General features: G+C 52.0%; 1 protein-coding gene across 6 annotated transcripts in view; it reads right to left on the bottom strand.

Annotated features, from left to right (window-relative positions):
• Positions 1-18,160, bottom strand: part of ABR (ABR activator of RhoGEF and GTPase) — a 183,588-nt gene that overhangs the window by 38,488 nt on the left and 126,940 nt on the right. For 5 of the 6 annotated variants that reach the window (XM_058702890.1, XM_058702894.1, XM_058702892.1 and 2 more), the window contains 10 exons: positions 14,433-14,485; positions 13,725-13,865; positions 11,860-11,981; positions 9,959-10,124; positions 5,486-5,608; positions 5,082-5,157; positions 4,487-4,591; positions 3,474-3,548; positions 644-741; positions 103-234 (listed from right to left, as the gene is read on the bottom strand). In XM_058702890.1, the coding sequence (XP_058558873.1) occupies positions 103-234; positions 644-741; positions 3,474-3,548; positions 4,487-4,591; positions 5,082-5,157; positions 5,486-5,608; positions 9,959-10,124; positions 11,860-11,981; positions 13,725-13,865; positions 14,433-14,485 (1,091 nt within the window). The remainder of the gene's footprint in view (positions 1-102; positions 235-643; positions 742-3,473; positions 3,549-4,486; positions 4,592-5,081; positions 5,158-5,485; positions 5,609-9,958; positions 10,125-11,859; positions 11,982-13,724; positions 13,866-14,432; positions 14,486-18,160) is intronic. The other variant, XM_058702891.1, reaches the window with a different exon arrangement.

The raw sequence follows: 18,160 nt of genomic DNA, 5'->3' as shown, positions 1-18,160 counted from the left end.
TTAGCCAAGAGGGCAGGTAGGAAGGACTCCTTCCCAGTGGCACTGCCTCTTGGCAGTTTCCAGAGCCCTGCCTCGGTGCCCTGGCCGCGCCCGGACCCTCACCTGGATCTGTCCTTTGCCCATGATCTTGTCCACGATCTCGTTGTTGTCCTTGTTGACCTTGGTCTTGTCATAGCACTTTTCGTAGCACAGGATCCTCAGGGACTGGGAGCCCTCCAGCTCAATCTCAAACTCCTGGGGAAAGATGGTACCACGATCCTGAACTTCCAAAGCTGAGACACAAAGCTTCCTGGCAGGTGGGGGCCCCAAACTTGCAAGGTGAGAAAGGGGTGAGGGGGGCCCATGAGGAGCACATTGCAAGGCATGGAGGAACTTCCTCTCTTTCTGGAGCTCCAGAGGCCTCCAAATTCACTGATGAGGTGGAATTTGGGCCTGAGCTGAAAACCCCATGTCTAGACGTAAACACGGTATCAGACACCAAATGAGCAGGGAGTGGAGAGCAGAGGGGTTGGAGAGAGAGAATTCGCCAAACCAACAGGCTCGGCCACCCCCAGCCAACAGGAAGTGAGCACGGGGAGTGGGGTGGGCACAGCTGGTGATAAGCTCAGGGGTCCCTGTGGGGACACCAGCCCCCTCCACTCACCTCATCCCATTTGGGCTCTGTCGTGTCCCGGAACACCCTGGTTTTGGCTTTGCTGACAAAATAGCCAAAGGAATCCACCTCCAGGGTGCAGTACAGGTCTGCAGTGGGGACAGGCAGAGACACATCAAAGTGAGGTCTGAGACTAAGGACCTCGGGAGGGAAAGGGGGATAAATGCCTCTGTCCCTCCCAGCGTTCCTGCAGGGCAGCCCTCAGTGTTCCCCTTTCCACTTCTCTGCCCTCTTCTTAGCTGGCTCTGCCCCTCCCGCCTCATTCACCACCCTCCAGCTACACTGGCCTCCTCCCTCCAACGTGCCCAGCTGCTCTCACCTGAGGGCCCTTGCACTTGCAGTCCTTCATCCCTGATCCTGGCTTGGCTGCCTCATCCCCACGAAACCCATGGCCGAGGTCTTCACTGACCATGCAAACTGAAGAAGCTCCCCTCTCCCGTCCCTCTCCCCGCTGATCCCACGTTCGTCAACAGGGCATCTGGCATTGGAGGTGGGAGGCTCTGGAGGGCATTTGGCCCCTGGGCGCTGTAAATCTGGAGCAACCCCCACTCACTGTGACAAACCCAAAACGCCCTCCCGCCTTCGAAAAGCTCGGTTTGTTTTCTTCATAGCACTCGACTTTAACTCAAGTTATCTTTCTGCCCGTCTGTCTCCCCTCACTACATCGACACCACACAGGCAGAAGCCTGGTCCTCCTAGCCACCAGTGTACCCTCGGCACCAAGGACAGGGCCTGCACAGAGTAGGCACACTGTGAGTATTTGCAGGATGAATGAATGAATGAAGCTCTTACCACCACCCCAAGTGCTTCAGGTGACAAAGTGGTGGAGGGCTGGGGTGGGAGGAAGGGGAGTTTTCCCTAGTGTTTCCACCTTGAACTGTGGCCTTTAAGGCTGAAAATCTTCTCCCCTCCACTCCGAGATCCAGCTGATGCGGCCACAACACTGGGTAGCCACCCCAGGCACTCTGCAAATCCACAGACTCCCTCTGGGGCTCAGACCCTGGCACCCCTCCCCCTCCATGGGACCTGTCAAGGTTGTTTCCCAGGGTAAATGGTGCTTTGGAGGTGCTTTGGGGGTATTAGAGCCAATCCTCTGACTTGTGAATCAAGGGGCAGAGGTCAGAGGGTGGACATACATGCCCCTCCCAGGCCCCCGTTAAAGGGCTTTCCTCAGAAAGGAGAGAGGATGGGGCTGCCCCCGAGTTGTCTCTGGTCGGGTGTGATGCAGACCAGATATAGCTGGGTATCAGAGCACACTGGAATGTGGGCACGGATTAAAGCAGGAATCACGATGGTGTCTACATCCCAGGCCTGACAGGGCAGATGTAATGAACTTATTAGGACAAAGAGCCATGGTTGAAGATTCATGGGGCCTAACCCTGCGGACTTAGAGTGAACACGTGAGTGGCTCAGGAGGCCGGTAGAGGGAGGAGGTGGGGACAATCTGGAGGTCAGGAGAGGTTTTGTAGCAGCTCACCTCGTGTCTAACCGCCCTGACCCAGTTTGGGAGGCAGAACATCTATCTGCCCTTGGAGAGCGGGCCACTCTCCCCCAATAAGCTGGCTCCCGGGGGCCCACGCTAGCAAACAGGGAGCAGAGAGACAGGGTGAGGCACCTGGGCAGTGTGGGTCACAGACTCAGGTGTATGTAACAGTCCTAAGGAGCTTACTCACCGGGAATATTCCCGGGCAGCTTCCCGGACCCTCCCCAGAACCCTGGGGAGTCTGTGTGTCTGGGGAGGGTCCAGGAAGCTGCCATGTGTACAAGCACAGCTTGAGTGATAAGTGACGTGGTCCTGGCCATACTGAGAGAAACCCTTCTCTAAAGCAAAAAATAGGCGTGTTGCTAAATGGGAATGATATCAGTGACCTCCGAGGGACGTCGAGGATCACAGCAGAAAATCCACTTGAAAGGGCTCTGAACATGCCAAGGCATGTCCACACGCTGGCCACATTGGAGTTTTCTCCAGCATCTAGCAAGGTGCCCAGGCGCGGTAGTAAGCTACCCCATGAACTTCACAGTAAATGTTTATCAAATGGCTGGCTGTGAGCCAACGCCACATTTTCTGTGTGATGTGTCACAGGGAGAGAGGCACAGGACACACCTCCCCACTGCCACAGAGAAAGAGAAGGGGGGGACGGGAAGGGGTGGGTGAAGAGGAGAGGAGTCAGGAGCCTTGGGGTTCTGACCCTCTGTGATGTTAAGTCCCTTTAATCTCTCTGTGACTCAGTTTTCTCATCTGGCAAATGGGGAGAAACAATCAGGTGTTTAACTGGCTCACAAATTCCTACGGGGAAAAGTTAGATAAAAAAGTGTAATTGTATTTTGTCAAACACTAAGATCTGCACAGATTTAGTAGATGGTGATAAAGAAGGCAGAAAAGGGATGGGTGTGCCAGTGCATGCACTGTCATATTTAAGCCTGCTCTTAGGTCAGTATTAATGAGGATGTTTGCCTTTTATGGAGAAAGAAGTTGGGGCTCTGAGAGGTTAAAAGACTTGCCCAAGGTCACATAGCTTATAACTGGCAGAGATGGGGTTAGAGCCCAGGATTTCAGGCACCTAGGGGTTGGGGAGAGCTTAAGAAAGAGCAGATCTTGGAGACACAGGGCAGCCAAGAGGAGCTGGTTCCTGACCGTCAGGGGAGTGAATGGCCACCCACCCACATGTCAAGGCAGCTGGCAGGCCCCCAGCGTGGGGCAGGCCAGAGCAGGGTAAGTGGGCAGCGGAAGGCCCCATGCAATGGGTCCACAGGGACTTCGCATGAATGGATGAGCAATGGCTCTCTGCTCTCCCTAGGGCTGGGGTTCAGGGGCACTTACTGGCTGACTGCTTAAACCCCTTGGCGGAGTGGACGATGACATGGAGGAAGCCATAGAGTCCTGGAGACTCATCGTCTGTAAGAGAGGAAAGCCCGCAGGGTAGGGGGTGGTGAGAGGCCTGCTTCAGGCCCTTCTCACCCCAGGCTGGCAGGAAGGCACAGAGGGTGGGAGACAGTTGAAGCCTTGGTCTTGCAGCACCACCTGGTGGCTGGATGAAGGTTTCCAGAGCCCACAGCTTCCTGGAATGTGAGCTGGTAGCGCTTCTCCCTCTACAGAGCCCGGAAGGCCAATCCACATCTTCCCTACTGGGCCAGGGATTTCATACTATTCCCCAGGGGCACTTTTCCTCCGGCTCTGAATCCTGCCTATCCCATGGCTGTCCTCCGCAGTGTCGCCTTTCAAAGTGAAAATTAACCACTATAAGTCAGCCTCCTCTTGGGACAGGAGGCAGATGACCCCCATATGGGGAGGACAGTCTGCCTTCAAAACTCCTTCCACAAGGTGTACCCCCTCCCAGCACCCACAAACAACCAGATACCACCCATTCTGGGCCAGCCCGGATCACAGCTCTCTCCTGCTCCAAAACCTCCTGCAGGCTCCACGGCTTGAACAAACGTCTTTGCTTGGCATTCAAGGCCTTCCAAGATCTGGTCCCTGGAAGCTTCTGACATTATTTCTCATACACTAATCCATCTACGCTTTCCCCCTCCACTGCCATCACATCTCATGCTTCAGTCTTTTGCTTCCATTTTCTGACTACCTCATGAACATATTAACAACATGATTCCAGTATACGATGGTGCCAGATCCTTCTCTCAAGCCAGAGGGGGCCAGTGATGAATTGAGACCATCTGGGAACTCAGTAGAGAACAACCCCTATTCAAGCTCTCTGTGTACCTGGCAACTGAGTCGTTACAGCCACGTGTCTGGCTAGGTCCTTACGGAAGTTTCCAGCAATGCCCCGGGGGCTAGGACCTGCTGATAAGGCAGGAACCTTGGGTTCCAGATCTTACCGTCTTTATTGCTGGTGACAGGAATGTTGTGTACAGTCCTAAGTTTGAAACAGGATCCCGTGAGCACCTGGAGCTCCACTGAGCTCAGGACAAAGGCCTGGAGATCTGTAGGAGGAGCCAAGAGGAAAATGTCGTCACAGACCCACCAGGACCTGCTGCTCTTTTCTAGGGGCTACTGAAGGAAAAAAGCTTAGCTCTAGGGGCAGAGTGGGTCATTGGAAGGGAGGGAAAGACTTGCAGACACTCACATGGGAGCAGTCATAGGTGCTGCCAGCGGGTAGGGATGAGAGAGTCTAACTGAAAAAGCTCGAGAATGTGTGTATGAGATAGTGAGAGCAAGAGAAAGAGAGATAGACAAGCCTGGGCCCCGAGTCCAGTCCTGTTGCTAATTCACTGTGTGCTTTAAATAAATCACTTAAGTCCTTTGGGCCTCAAGTGGTCAGTAGCATCAATTAAGTGCCACCTGCCCTGGCACCTTGCAGAGTGACTGTGAGGGCCAAGGAGGAAACCCTGGACATGAAAGTGCATGGAAATGCAAAAGGCCACTGTTGCCATGGATACCATCAGAGCAGTGTGGAGTGGGGCAGGACTTTACCCTTCTTCTGTAGCTTCTGAATTGCTTCTCTCCACTCTGACCTCTCATAGTCCGAGGACAGTAGAAACAGGTAGCTCTGAAGAGAGGAGACGAGAAGTCAATGGGGTGACCATGTGGCCAAGCACATTCCTGGCTCCTTCTTACCCAGGCACCCCTAGGTTTGGAGAAGGTGGCAGCTGGGAGGAGAGTCTCCTTTCCTGGAAGCCCAGTGACAGGAGTGGCAGTGCCAGTGATGGCCAGCAGGGGGCACTGGCTCCATACCAGCTGGGAGTTGTTGCACCTTCCTTGGGAATCCCGCCTAAGTGCCTGACTCCCACCACAGGTCATGGACAGGAGCCCTAGAGAATGGCAGCCCTGGACCAAGGAAGGGGGTTGCTTCTGTCCCATCCCCACCCCTCCCTGACCTTTCCATTCCGATTGTGGATCCGAAATGGGATCGTGGGGGAGTTGAGCAGCAGCAAGAACTCGTTCTCAAACATCTTCTTTTTCAGGCGCTCGATGGCCCGGCTCTGTCCTTTGTTGGCTTTCTGTGGGGGGATGGAGGGCACGGATGGTTTCCCTCACACACTCCACTCTGCACTCAGCATCTCTAAGCACAACACTCCCTTGTGCATTAGTCGTGTCTTTTTCTTTTTTATATTTTATGACGCTTTGACATCTTGGGAGGCCTAGCTGGCCAGGAAGAAAACTACCCCTCCCTTAGAAATCAGGCCAGCTGATCCCTAAGACAGTAAATGACTCCTCTGTGTGCAGACCTTCCATATACAAACCAACCAGCCCTGAGTTCATACCCCCAATACCTCCTTTATCTAACTCTCACCATGCCAATATTCCTCTGCCTTAAATAACCCAGGGCCAGATAGCACACAACTAGAGACCACCCTATAGCCCAGATCCTGCTGACGTTTTTCCAACTCTCAGTCCTAAGGAGTTGCCCCTGCCTTGCTTTCTTTCCCTGTGGGAAACACGATACAGGCCCTGAGCCATGCTTTCCCCAGAGGTCTTCAGCATCCTGACCAAACCTGGTGCTTCCCCTGTGGCCTGTGTGGTATGACATGCCCCCTCCTCTTGGAAGCTCTAGGTCTTAAGAATCTTCTTTTAGTGCCATTAGCCCATCCATGTCATCACTCAGTCATCTCTAGAAATCAGATCCTGGGCACCATCAAGATACTCTGCTTAAGGGGCATCTGGGTGGCTCAGTCGGTTGGGCGTCCAACTTCGGCTCAGGTCATGATCTCATGGCTCGTGGGTTCAAGCCCTGCTTTGGGCTTTGTGCTGACAGCTCAGAGCCTGGAGCCTGCTTCGCATTCTGTGTCTCCCTCTCTCTCTGCCCCTCCCCTGCTCATGCTCTGTCTCTCAAAAATAAACCTTAAAAAAAAAAAAAAAGATACCCTGCTTAAAAACTTCAGACACCTTTCAGCAAAAAGCCCCAACTGCTGGACTGGCACTCGGGGCCTCCTAGGGCTGGGCTCTGGCCTCCATGCGCAGCTGAATATCCCACCACACCCCACCCTGCACCCCCCACCTCAGCTGCACGGTATTATTATTCCCTATTTTTTAACAAGCCATTATGTCTCAGCCAATGCTCTCTCCTCCAGCTTTTCAAGTTTGTATTTCATGAAGAATCCCTTCCATCTTATTAACTGTGGTTATGCTCCACGTTTCCGTTCTGGCACTGCCCTCAAGCTCCTCAGTTAGAATTCATCTCTATGGCATTTTCTTACCCACTAGACTAGCAAAAATGGCAACAACTGCTCATAGCCAGTGTTGTGACAGTGTGGGGAGACAGTGACTCTCACACACTGCAGGGAAGGGGGGGGGTTGGTACATAATCAGATGCAACCTTTTCAGAGGTAAATGTGGCAATTAGTGCAAGCCCTCTGTCCCAGCCATCCCACTTGTAAGGAATCTACCAGAGAGAAATAGGAGTGCAGTCAGGTTTACTGCAGTCTTGCCGGTTGAGAGTAAAATATCACATGCGTCCTCGTGCAGTCAAGCAACAGAATACAATAGGATTGCAGCTGGGGCACCTGGGTCACTCGATGGGTTAAGCGTCCAACTCTTGATTTCTGCTCATGTCATGATCTCATGGTTCATGAGTTCGAGCCCCGAGTCAGGCCCTGTGCTGACGGCTGACAGTATGGAGCCTGTTTAGGATTCTCTCTGCCCCTCCCCTGCACTCTTGCTCTCTCTCAAAAATAAATAAACATTAAAAGAATAGGATACAGCTGTTAAAAAGAATCTGCTAGGTCCAAAAAGCTCTAAGACACACCATTAAGTGAAAAGCTTAAGTTGCAAAATGGCACATTGTAGTCTGGTCTCATTACAAAAAACATACTACACACCCGTAAAAGCAGAGAAGAGTCTAGAAGAACACACCTTAAACTGCTGACAATGGGGGGTGGGTGCTAATCTGTTACACTTTGTACACTTCAGTATTGTATTTCTTGTTACAATAAGCCAGTGTTACATTGGTGATTAGAACAAAAACAAGTTTTTTAAAAAGTATTATTAAAAGAATAAATCATTGCTTCTGTGACTCAGAGAACAACAATGTGCTTCCCCAGGGACTCTACTCATATCGTGTCACATGCTGACGTCAGTAATGGGTAAGACAAGGAACTCCGTGAGAGGTATCTGGCACACCCCTGCAGCCAGTGGCCAGTGGAGCTCAGCAAGTGTACCTTCAACTGAGTAGAAGGCCACATCTGTGCACCTGGTGCAGGAGGGAGAGGACAAAGTCCACCATCAACCAGGACCAGGATGCCCTGGGGTGGGGCTTGGTCATTCAGGAGGAGGACACCTGTGCCCCTTCTGTGGAGATGTGCCTGCATCACACCCCCAGTCCTAGGTCATCTCTCTGACCCAGACACCCCTGGGGTCATTACTGTGGTCTTCCTCTCACTCAAAGAGGGATGTCTAAGCTGAAAGTATTCTTAGAAGCCATCTGGTCATGGATTCCTCAATAACTGTTTATGAAGCATCTATTATGTGCTAAGTCCTAGGGACCTAGAACTGAAGAAAACAGTGCCCTGGTTAGAGTTCAAATTCAAGTGGGGAAAAGAGAAAGCAGCCAGTGAAATTATGATTCAGGACCAATAAAGCAAAACAAAGGGGCAAACACCAGGAGCCGGAAAGCAAGGCACCCAACCTAGACTGCAATGGGTACATATCAGGGAAGACTCTTCGGGAGGTGAGGCCTAAGCCAAGTCACTGGGCAAGGAGAGGAAACCAGGCCAACCAACCAAGCCTCTCCATGCCTTTCGTGACATTCACCGGGAAGGCTCCTTCTAGGGGGGCTTTCCTCCAGCTATTGTTTTCAAATATATGAATTGAAGGCTATACATTTGCCTCTAAAGAGTGCTTTGGCCACATCCATGGGGTTTGATATGAGTGCTTTCATTTTCATGCAGTTCTAAACATTTTGTAGTGTCAATTTGACTTCCTTTTCACCTTGAAAGTTTTAATTTTCTAGGCATTTACTTAACTGTATTCTACTTGTTGATTTCTAATTTTGCTTCACTGTGGTCTGTGAACATGACCAGTAGGCCATCAATTTTTTTAGGGATACCTGGCTGGCTCAGTTGGTGGAGCATGTGACTCTTGATCTTGGGATTGGGAGTTCAAGCCCCATGTTGGGCGTAGAGCTTACTTAAAAAAATTTTTTTTTAATTTGAGATTTCCTTTGAGACTTAACACGTGATAAATGTGTGCAAATGTTCGACATGAGTTTGATAAGAATTTCAGTTCTAGGCTACAGCACAAGCTTCTGTGCATTTTTAGTTTTTCATTTAAATTTTTTTAAAGTTTATTTTATTTATTTAGTTAGTTAGTTATTTTTTCTTAATGTTTTTATTTATTTTTGAGACAGAGAGAGACAGAGCATGAGCAGGGAAGGGACAGAGAGAGAGGGAGACACAGAATCGGAAGCAGGCTCCAGGCTCTCAGCCATCAGCACAGAGCCCGATGCGGGGCTCGAACTCACAGACTGTGAGATCATGACCCGAGCCGAAGTCGGACGCTCAACCGACTGAGCCACCCAGGCGCCCCTGAAGTTTATTTATTTTTATTAAAATTTTTTTTCCAATGTTTATTTATTTTTGAAAGACAGAGACAGCATGAGCGAGGGAGTGGCAGAGAGAGAGGGAGACATAAAATCTGAAACAGGCTCCAGGCTCTGAGCTGTCAGTACAGAGCCCAATGTGGGGCTTGTACTTGTACTCACGAACCCTGAGATCATGACCTCAGCCGAAGTCGGACACTTAACTGACTGAGCCACCCAGGTGCCCCTTATTTATTTATTTATTTATTTATTTATTTATTTATTTATTTATTTAGAGAGAGAGAGAGAGAGAGAGAGAGAGAGAGAGAGAGAGAGAGAGAATCCCAAGCAGGCTCCACACAGTGAGCATGGTATTCAATGTGGGGCTCGATCCCATGAACCGTGAGATCATGACCTGAGCTGAAGTCAAGAGTCAGACACTTAACCCACTGAACCACCCAGGCTCCCCAGTCTGAGAGGACTCTCAGGCCCCTTCTTGCATGCATCCTGCTTTTCCTTAAGAAGGCCTTCTTCTCTCACTTCCCTTTTCTACGGTGCTTGACATACACCAGGAAACTTCCTATGACTAACTTCAGTCAATTCTGAGCACTGACTTCTTGGCCTTCCCTCCATCCGCTCATTGCTAATCTGCCACAGCCAGAGTCTCTTCCTGAGCATGTACTTGAGGCCTCCTATCCTTGCATCCCACCTCCCTTATCAGATTCTCAAAACTCACAACTTCCCCTCCTTCTGCCACCTTGGCACACCTGGTTCAAAGGGCCCAAGGAAAAGGGCCACCCTTCCTACCTCGGCTCAGATGCCAGGCTCTACTCACCTCCTTCTGGATTTCACTCTTGAGGGCAGAAATCTTCATTTTCATGTCTTCCAGCTCATGGTCTGGGAAGGGATGCACCTGGGGGCTGGCCTCAGACTCCTCAGGGGATGGAAACACTAGGTCGGCCAGGGGGATGTACCACTTGCAGTCATATTGCTGGTGCTTCCTGCAAACGAGCCAGAGAAAGACATGAGCCAGAGGGAAGGAACTTGGCTCTTCAAGCCTGAACTGCTAGAATCCAAAGAAACCTGAAAGGGATTTGCTGTGAACTTGTCACAGGCAAGAATGATCCATGTCCTTGAGGAGTCTGATCAGAAAACCCACGTGTGGAGAAATGACAGTCAAGTTCTAGGGTCAGGCGGCGGTGAGGGTTGTGGACCTTGGCCTTGCCAATCTTCAGGCCCAGTACGACTGATGTTTTTAAATATCTCAACCCTCTAACACTTTCCTATTCCCCATTGCACACTCTTCCCTCCCCCAAGCCTATCTCTCCTTAGCTCATATTCGTTATCCTTTGGGCTAGAGGTGTATTCACACATGTTATCTTTAATGCCAACTCTGATCAATAGAGGCCATGTGGGGTACTGGGTAGAAGATTATAAAGCCACACCCAAGCCTAGTGGGAAACAGTGCCGTGGTTCATTAGTAATGTCTGTCACGGGCAAAGGACTAAAGGCATAGGTGTCTTTGCTTATGACTGCCATCTCTGCTTTTGAATGATCTCATCTGTTCCAGGGAACTAAAGCACAGAATAACCTCTCCTTCTCTCACTTTCCTCAGGCCTTGGGTTTGCACCTCTCGTTGTGGCCTCTTAGTGCTGCAGTCTCCCCTGGACTCTGAGGCACACAGTAGGGGATCAAGAAGTGGGGGAGGAAAAATGAGGGAATGAGTACCACATAACCTCTTCTGCTCACGGCACAGTGTGGACTCATGTCACTGCATGTGGAGATGGAGGTGGAAAGCAGCTTTCAGGTCTGATTAAGGTTCAAATCCTACCTTCTCTAGCCCTAGTGCGACCTTGGGCAACTGATTTTTTTTCTTCTTCTTCTTCTTCTTCTTCTTCTTCTTCTTTTATTTTAGAGAGAGAGCACGCACATGTGAGTAGGGGAGAGGGGCAGAGGGAAACAGAATCCAAAGTAGGCTCCACACTCAGCACAGAGCCTGAGGTGGGGCTCGATCCCACAACCCTGGGATCATGACCTGAGCCAAAATCAAGAGTTGGACACTCAACTGACTGAGCCACCCAGACGCCCCTGATTTAACTTTTCTAAGTCTCTTCTCTTGTCTGTGAGATGAGGATAATAATACCCACTTTGTGGAGTTTGGGGGAAGATTGGAAATAATAGAGTCAAAGCATTTGTCATGGCACCTGGCATGGCATAAGCACTCAATAATGACAGCAGATTTAATGAATATTCACCAAATTGCAGTTAGCAAAAATTTAGAGCTGTCTAATAAAAGGAGAATGCTTAAGTAAATTATGGCATATCCACTTGTAACATCATGCAGGAAAGTAAAAGGATGATTATGAAGATTAGGCAGCAACGGGGAAAATGCTTATGACGTGAAATGGAAAAAGCAGCAACCAAAATTGGGCATTCACTCTGATTACAAGTACATGAAAAAACATGAGAAGGTTTAAAAAAACTGGAAGGAAATATAGCAGCAGGAGACTGATGCTTATGTTCGGGTGGGTGATGGGTTTTTCCCCCTGTAATTTGGTTGTATTATCTTTATAATTAAAAACAGGATTTATCTTTAGAAAAAGGATATGTAGTAAAACAAAATGAATTAATGTGTTTTTTAAAAGGAAAAATAAATGCGGACTGCCCCAGGTGCGGGGGAGGGGGCTCCTCAGGGGTCAGAGTCTAGCTCCCTCCCACCTTGCCCCCTGGACTCACCCTGCGGATGTCTTCTTGAGTTTGGCGCACAGTAGGACATCTGTAAAGAGGAAGACGTGCCGCAGCTTCCGGGAGCTCTCCGACACTTCCACCAGGAAGCCGTCCTTCACCAGCTGCCGTGTCTGAGGGAGACAGCACACCCACCCCCACCTGCTCAGGGGGAGTCAACCTAGGGCCCCGCCTGCTCTGGGGGCACCATCCAGCTGGGAGGTACCACAGGGACACAGTTAAGGTCCCATAGACACGGGCTTTCTGGCTGTGATCTTGGGCAAGTTCCCTGACCTCTGAGTCTCAGTCTTAACATCTGTAAGATGGGGACAATGATGTCTGCCCTGTAAAGTAGGATTCACCAAGCAAGACGGTATATGTAAAACGGCCCAATGCCTGGCACATAATATGTGATCGATAAATGGTAGCTTTGTATTTCCCCCCAGCTGCCAACAGCTCTCATCTGGATAGACAATAGTCCAGAATGACTTGGTTTCCCCACACTGGGGCATGAACACCTCCCACTCCCAGCCCCAGGACCACCCCAACCCTGCCTAAGAAGATGATCTTGTTTCAGTTCAACCTTGACCCACAGACCCGCTGGGGTCTGTTTATGCCACCTCTGAGTGGATTCTATAGGCGCCCTCAGGTGGACAGGAGATACTGGTCTCCCTTCGGTGGGGTTGTACCAGTTCCTGGGGGAAACTGCAGCCATCTCTAACCTGGGTTCTGGATGGTTAAGAGCATTTTGCTCCACGCAGAACTTCCAGACTTTCCTCCCTGACACCCTCAGAGCCAGCAGGCTTCTCTGGGGCTGTCACAAACTGTCCCAGCCTTCCCTGTGTTATATACCACGTGACCTACATATTCTGTGATATGTAGGTGGGCATGGTGAAAGTATACAGTTAAAAAGACCTGAAACCGACAGTGCTCTAAACCTTCTGGAGAGCTTTCAGCTATCTTCGAGTCAAACAAGCCAGTGACATTCCAGGATTTGCAAACCAGAGCTGGGAGTTGCGCACAGGGACAGCTCTCTGTGCCCCATTAGTCACACTCCAGACCCTGTCCCTCATTACTTCCCTCCCCAGGAGATATTGGGGGCTTGTAGATGTAACAAAGGAACATAAACTCAGCCAGCCTTCACTCCTAAATGCCAATTAATTACCTCCCCCGGACAGGGAGCACTGTATAAGGGCCATGCTGCTGACCCACGTGGGTTAACTGTCCCTTCAATTCTTTAAACCGCTTCCCCTCTCTGGGATACCCCCGCCCTTCCACCAAGAAGGGGCCCCAAGGAACTGGAGCTGCTGTACCACATCTAGGTGCCCACCTGGGACATTCCAGCAACCTTAGCCACCTCTCATTCCAGACTTTCTTGCTGTTGGGCTCGCTCCTAGCTCCTGCCCTCCTATTCGTGCAGGCTGATAACAGGCAGCTCAGAGGTCGACTCCCCGGGCTCCCTCAGGCTGTGCCATTATCTTCCGGGGGACCCTGAGGGCATCACACTGCCCACGGTGGGTGTGTGCATTCAGCATTGTGAGAGCCAGAGCCCCTGGTTTCCCTGGTATGGGGGACAGTGCGTGAGGCTTGCAGAGAGATAACCCCAGCTAAAGAATCCAGTTCCAACACTTATGGCCAAGAGACCTTGTGTCAGATCTTCAGAGACTCTCCAGGCCTCAGTGGATTATTATAAAGATTAATGAGACACCGAACTTAAAGCTCCCAGGGCCTGAAGACCTTTTCTTGGCTGGGCATGGGAGAGGAGGGTTGGAGAGGCAGAATGCCTGCTCCCCTGTGCAAGAGGGCAGGGATAGGTGATGTGGTCCACTGCATCCTTCTCAGCCTGGGTGAGTGGCTGGGCTGGGTCCTGAGCTCACCTCTCCCTTGGGGGTTGTGACGGCAGTCCGGCGGGGGTCGATGTCCTCATTGATGCTGGACAGGAAGTTCTGGGAGATGCGGAGGGCATCCTGGAGCAGCGGGTAGTCTGGGTGGTCCACAGGTGTGTGCTTTAGCAGGTCCTGGGAAGGGGTGGGGTGAGTCAGGGGCGGCAGTTCTGGGGCTCAACGAGAAGACAGTGGGGACTCAATCTTCACCAAAGGAATTCCAAGGGGGGGCGCTAAGGGACCCATGCTCTAATCTGGTCATGCCTGCAAAATCAGGGTCAGAGAGGCAGCGTCAGGGCAGTGGCGCCCCTTTGTTACTAGTGCAGTCATCACTCTTCCCCCTGGTGGAGTGAGCCAGGTGGAGTCTCATCTCACCGAGCAGCTGCGAGAGACACCCCTCTACCTACCCCACAGCTGCTCCAAGGATCCTGGAGACCATTAGGCCAGGGATGGGGAGGCAGGAAGTACCTGCCTCCCCGGGAGCATTTGGTCAAATGTCAAACTTAGTAGCCAGGCTATATTTAGGCCCTGGATCCATTGGCATAGCTACCACAGACCAGGCGGGTACAGTAGGGACCCAGGGACACTCTGCCTGGCTCCCCAAGTGGGTTGTTCTCAGTGACTCCAGCACTCACCACCCTGGGCTCAGCCTCCCACTCAACTCCTAACACCTCCCTGGCCATCCAGGGGGCTGACACTCACATGTAGGACCAGGGTGCTCCTGGTGACTCGGTCAATGGGCTTGTAGAGCAGAGCTGTTGGCAAAGGCAGGGAGAAGGAGACAGGACAGATGACATACAGGGAGTAGCTCGACACCTTAGAGATGAGCCTTATCCCCACCCTCCCCGCCCCCCTGACGCTGCCCTACACGGACACCCATGTGCAGGAAGCCACAGCTCCATTCTGTCCCAGGGCAGGCCAGATGACACCAACAGGCAGACATGCAGCCCTGGCAGCCCAGGCCCCCTCCTACCTGCCTCGTCTCATCAGTCACCAGAGGTGACTTCTTTAAGGGCCATCCCACAGGCCTGTCCTTGTCTGACCAGGCTCAGAGCAGATGAAGATGCTCCTCTGCACCCTTAACCCTGCATCATACAGCTATACCTAGCCTTACCCCATAGAGCTCTAGCACCCCCAGAATGTGGGAAAGAGACGTGCTGTTTTTCCAGGGAAGGTAGTTCCTCCACACCCAATCATTCTTATACTCCTCCGGTCCAAGGTCTGGCATTGCCAGCTGGGAACGGCAGGCTTTGTTCCGACCCACACGGTTGGCCTCATCCCCATGAGAAGACCACCCCCCCCCCACCCTCCACGCCCTCAAACTCTCCAACCAAACAGGACAGGCTGAGGGCCAGGGAGGCAGGCCAGCTCTCCACATAAAGGCTCTGCTCTCAACCAAGTGGCAGCTGAGGGGGCAAAGATTTCCCACAGGAATTCAGGTGGGGCCTCTGGGAGCTCCGAAGAGGCTGGGGAAATGCCAGCTCAGCAGGGCCCCCATTCACCACACCCTGTGGCTGACCAGGACAAATGAGGATTGCTGGGATTCAGCAGGGACAGGTGGAGGCAGCAGCTGGCTGACCATACTTCCAAACAAAGCTTCCTACAAACAGCTGTGCCTCACCCCTCCCAACATAGGTGGTTCAGCCTCCGTCCACCTGGATGCCTCTGTCCATAGGCTCGTGACCTCTGTCCTCCTGCCCTGGGGCAGAAAGAGGCAGGAGGCTGGTTGTAACAGTCCCAGAGCCGACACTCATGCCCTAGCTAGCCCCCGAACCAAAGAGTCCCCTGTAGATATAAATACCTCATGCACTGCTAAGCAGACACTTTGGGGAACGATCTGCTGGCTATGGAGAAGATACAGTCTCAGTGGTGCGCCATGAGCCTTATCTGCAGTCTTTGCTTGGCTGCCCTTTAGAATCACTGGGGGAGCTCTTAAAAGAAACAGCTGCCTGCTCCACTCTCCCCACCTCATCAGCGAAATCCCAATCTCTGCTGGGTGGAACCTGGGTATTAGCATTTTTAAAAAGTTCCTTTGCTGATTCTGATATGTACCAATGGTTGAAAACTACTGCTTTAGGCAAACACACTTTCCGTGCCTTATTTTAGGCCTTTCTTAACTTAGCAATTGCTAGAGACCCTCCCCATGGTATATGGGAACCAAAATGAACAGGACCAGGCTGGGGTTATCCGGGGATAGGGAGGATACAGCCCAGTTACCAGCCTAGGGCAGGAGGACCCGTATTGACACTATTTAGAGTATCCACCTGTGGCTTAGCTCATCTGCAGGGGGGAAATCACACCCAAGAACCCCAAAGACCCAAGAGAAAGTGCAAGTCCAGCAGACACCTGCCAGCGTGGGCTCTGGAGTCCCAGCCCGGGGAAAGCTGGTACTGCAGTGCCAGCTCCCTCTGCCCCTCTCCCAGGTCCCGGCAGGAAGCGGCTGACTAAGCTCAGAGGTCTGCGCAAATGGTGGGTTGGGTTTCAGAGGGGCTATTAATACGTCTGAGGTCACCTCGAGGTTACCTGATTGGGGCTGTGGAATGAGTGCCTGGGTTGGGGGAGAGGGGAGGAATGGTGGGGACAGGGGAGTGCAGGAAGAGGGCCCTGGGGCCACAGTCAGATATGGAGGGAAGAAGAGGGGGGAAGAACAACCCCGATGTTCTGCTCATGCTCCCCACGGCCCCTGTACACCAGTCTCCCCTGACAATGCAGGGTAAAGAGCCCACCCTTCCCCCCTTACCTGTTCCATGGCCCTTCCTGCCCCTGCTTCCCCTACTCTCCCTTCTCCTCACCATGCCATTCCAGTTCCTGGGATAGACACCATTCACCAAGTTACAATGCCTGTCTCCCCACCTCTTCCAGGAAGGCTTCCCTGATGAGGATTTTTGCAAACGACACTCACAGTGCCTAAAAGTCAGACCACTGACATAAGCAAGCTGGCCTCTCTGTAGTCTGCTGGGCACTTAATCTGCATCCAGTGGCACTCTCTTATACGTGCTATTTCCTTTGATTAGAAAGACAAGCAATTAATTATCACTAGCCCCATTTTACAGATGAGGAAACTTCTCTAAGGCGCGGAGAAGTTACATAACTTGCTTATAATAACAAAGCTGCAAATGGTAGCTGGGTTTTGAATGTAGGTCTACCCATGCTCCTGGCTTTGAGCTATCATCTTCGGTACAGGAGGGCAGTGTCTGAGAAAGCTCAGTGACCCTCGGGAGAATTCTTGGCAAGATTCACCAGGAAGGAGTAGGTAAGCTGGCCTCTTTTTTGTTACCAAGATGAGCCCCCTCCTTGGGGGCCTGGATCACACACAACTTCCTTTTGCATCCCCCACAGCAACTGGCACAGAGACGTGCAGCAAATAAACCAGTAAGCCAGAATGAGCCCCAAGTGCAGAATCTCCCCCCGGGAACTTCCAGAACCAGTGTCTCTTGGAGGGGCTGAGAAGACTCTAAACAGTGTGGTTGATAAAAGCTCATTCTCTCCTCCCTCCCCACTTTGAAGCTGACTTCAAAGACAGCATTGCAGTCACAAAAAAAAAAAACCCTGAACTCCAGTCCCAGGTCTGTTTCACTAAGACTCAACTCCCTTTTGGGGAGGGAAGAGGAAGCAAAGGGCTGACCCGTTTCCTTTTTAAGGAGGCAGAGTGGAGACCTGACCCACTCCTAGGCCAAACCAAAAAGAGCACTTCTCCTCTGATCTTCAAACAAGGCAATTTCAACTCCATCCCTCCTCTTGACCCCAGCCTGTTGGAATCTGAGCCAACGGGTGGAGGGCCCAGGACAGCTCCTGCCCGGTGACTGGGGTTCCCACAGCCGTCCTCCTGGGGCAGCTGGAGAGGGGCTACCTCAGGGGTTCCTCCATCAAGAACGAGCCTCGACACAGCATGGCCTGAGGAGAGCAGACAACAGTCCCTCCAGCACAGTGGCCTCTGAGAAAGAGCCTAGGAAACCTCATCATTTCTCCTTCAGCAAACAGCCACCCTCCTCCGTTCAGCCTTCCACAAGGAGCTCCAGGTTACCACGGAGATGTGAAGGCAAAGTGACTGAGAGGATGCAGAGACAAAACGCCTCAGGGAAGGAGGTCCTAAAACCAGCCGCCTGCCGCTCCAACACACAGGGGCCCAGGGCAGCTGGCGTGGAGGTCACACCTGACCCTCCCTCCGCACCCCGTCCCTGCCAAAGGCAGCTCGGGTCATCCCTAAGGCACTTCTTGCCTCAGAGAGCAGTGGCCGCTGCTTCCGGACACCCCCTTTCCTGGGCCTGCTCCTACCTGCTCTGAGCAAGAGCCTGGCTGACAGCACGCTCCTGTCCCAGGACCTCCTTGCTGAGGGAGCTGCAAAGAGGATGCTCTGGGTCCCTTCCATTGACCAGTGGGTGTGTGACCTTCACAAGGCGGCAGCCTGCCACGCCCCCCTCTCCTACCGG

The sequence above is a fragment of the Neofelis nebulosa genome, chromosome 16 (genome assembly GCF_028018385.1).
Source record: "Neofelis nebulosa isolate mNeoNeb1 chromosome 16, mNeoNeb1.pri, whole genome shotgun sequence".
In the NCBI taxonomy this organism is placed as follows: domain Eukaryota; kingdom Metazoa; phylum Chordata; class Mammalia; order Carnivora; family Felidae; genus Neofelis; species Neofelis nebulosa.
The sequence above is the reverse complement of the archived record's forward strand: the minus strand, read 5'-3'. Positions and strand labels throughout refer to the sequence as shown.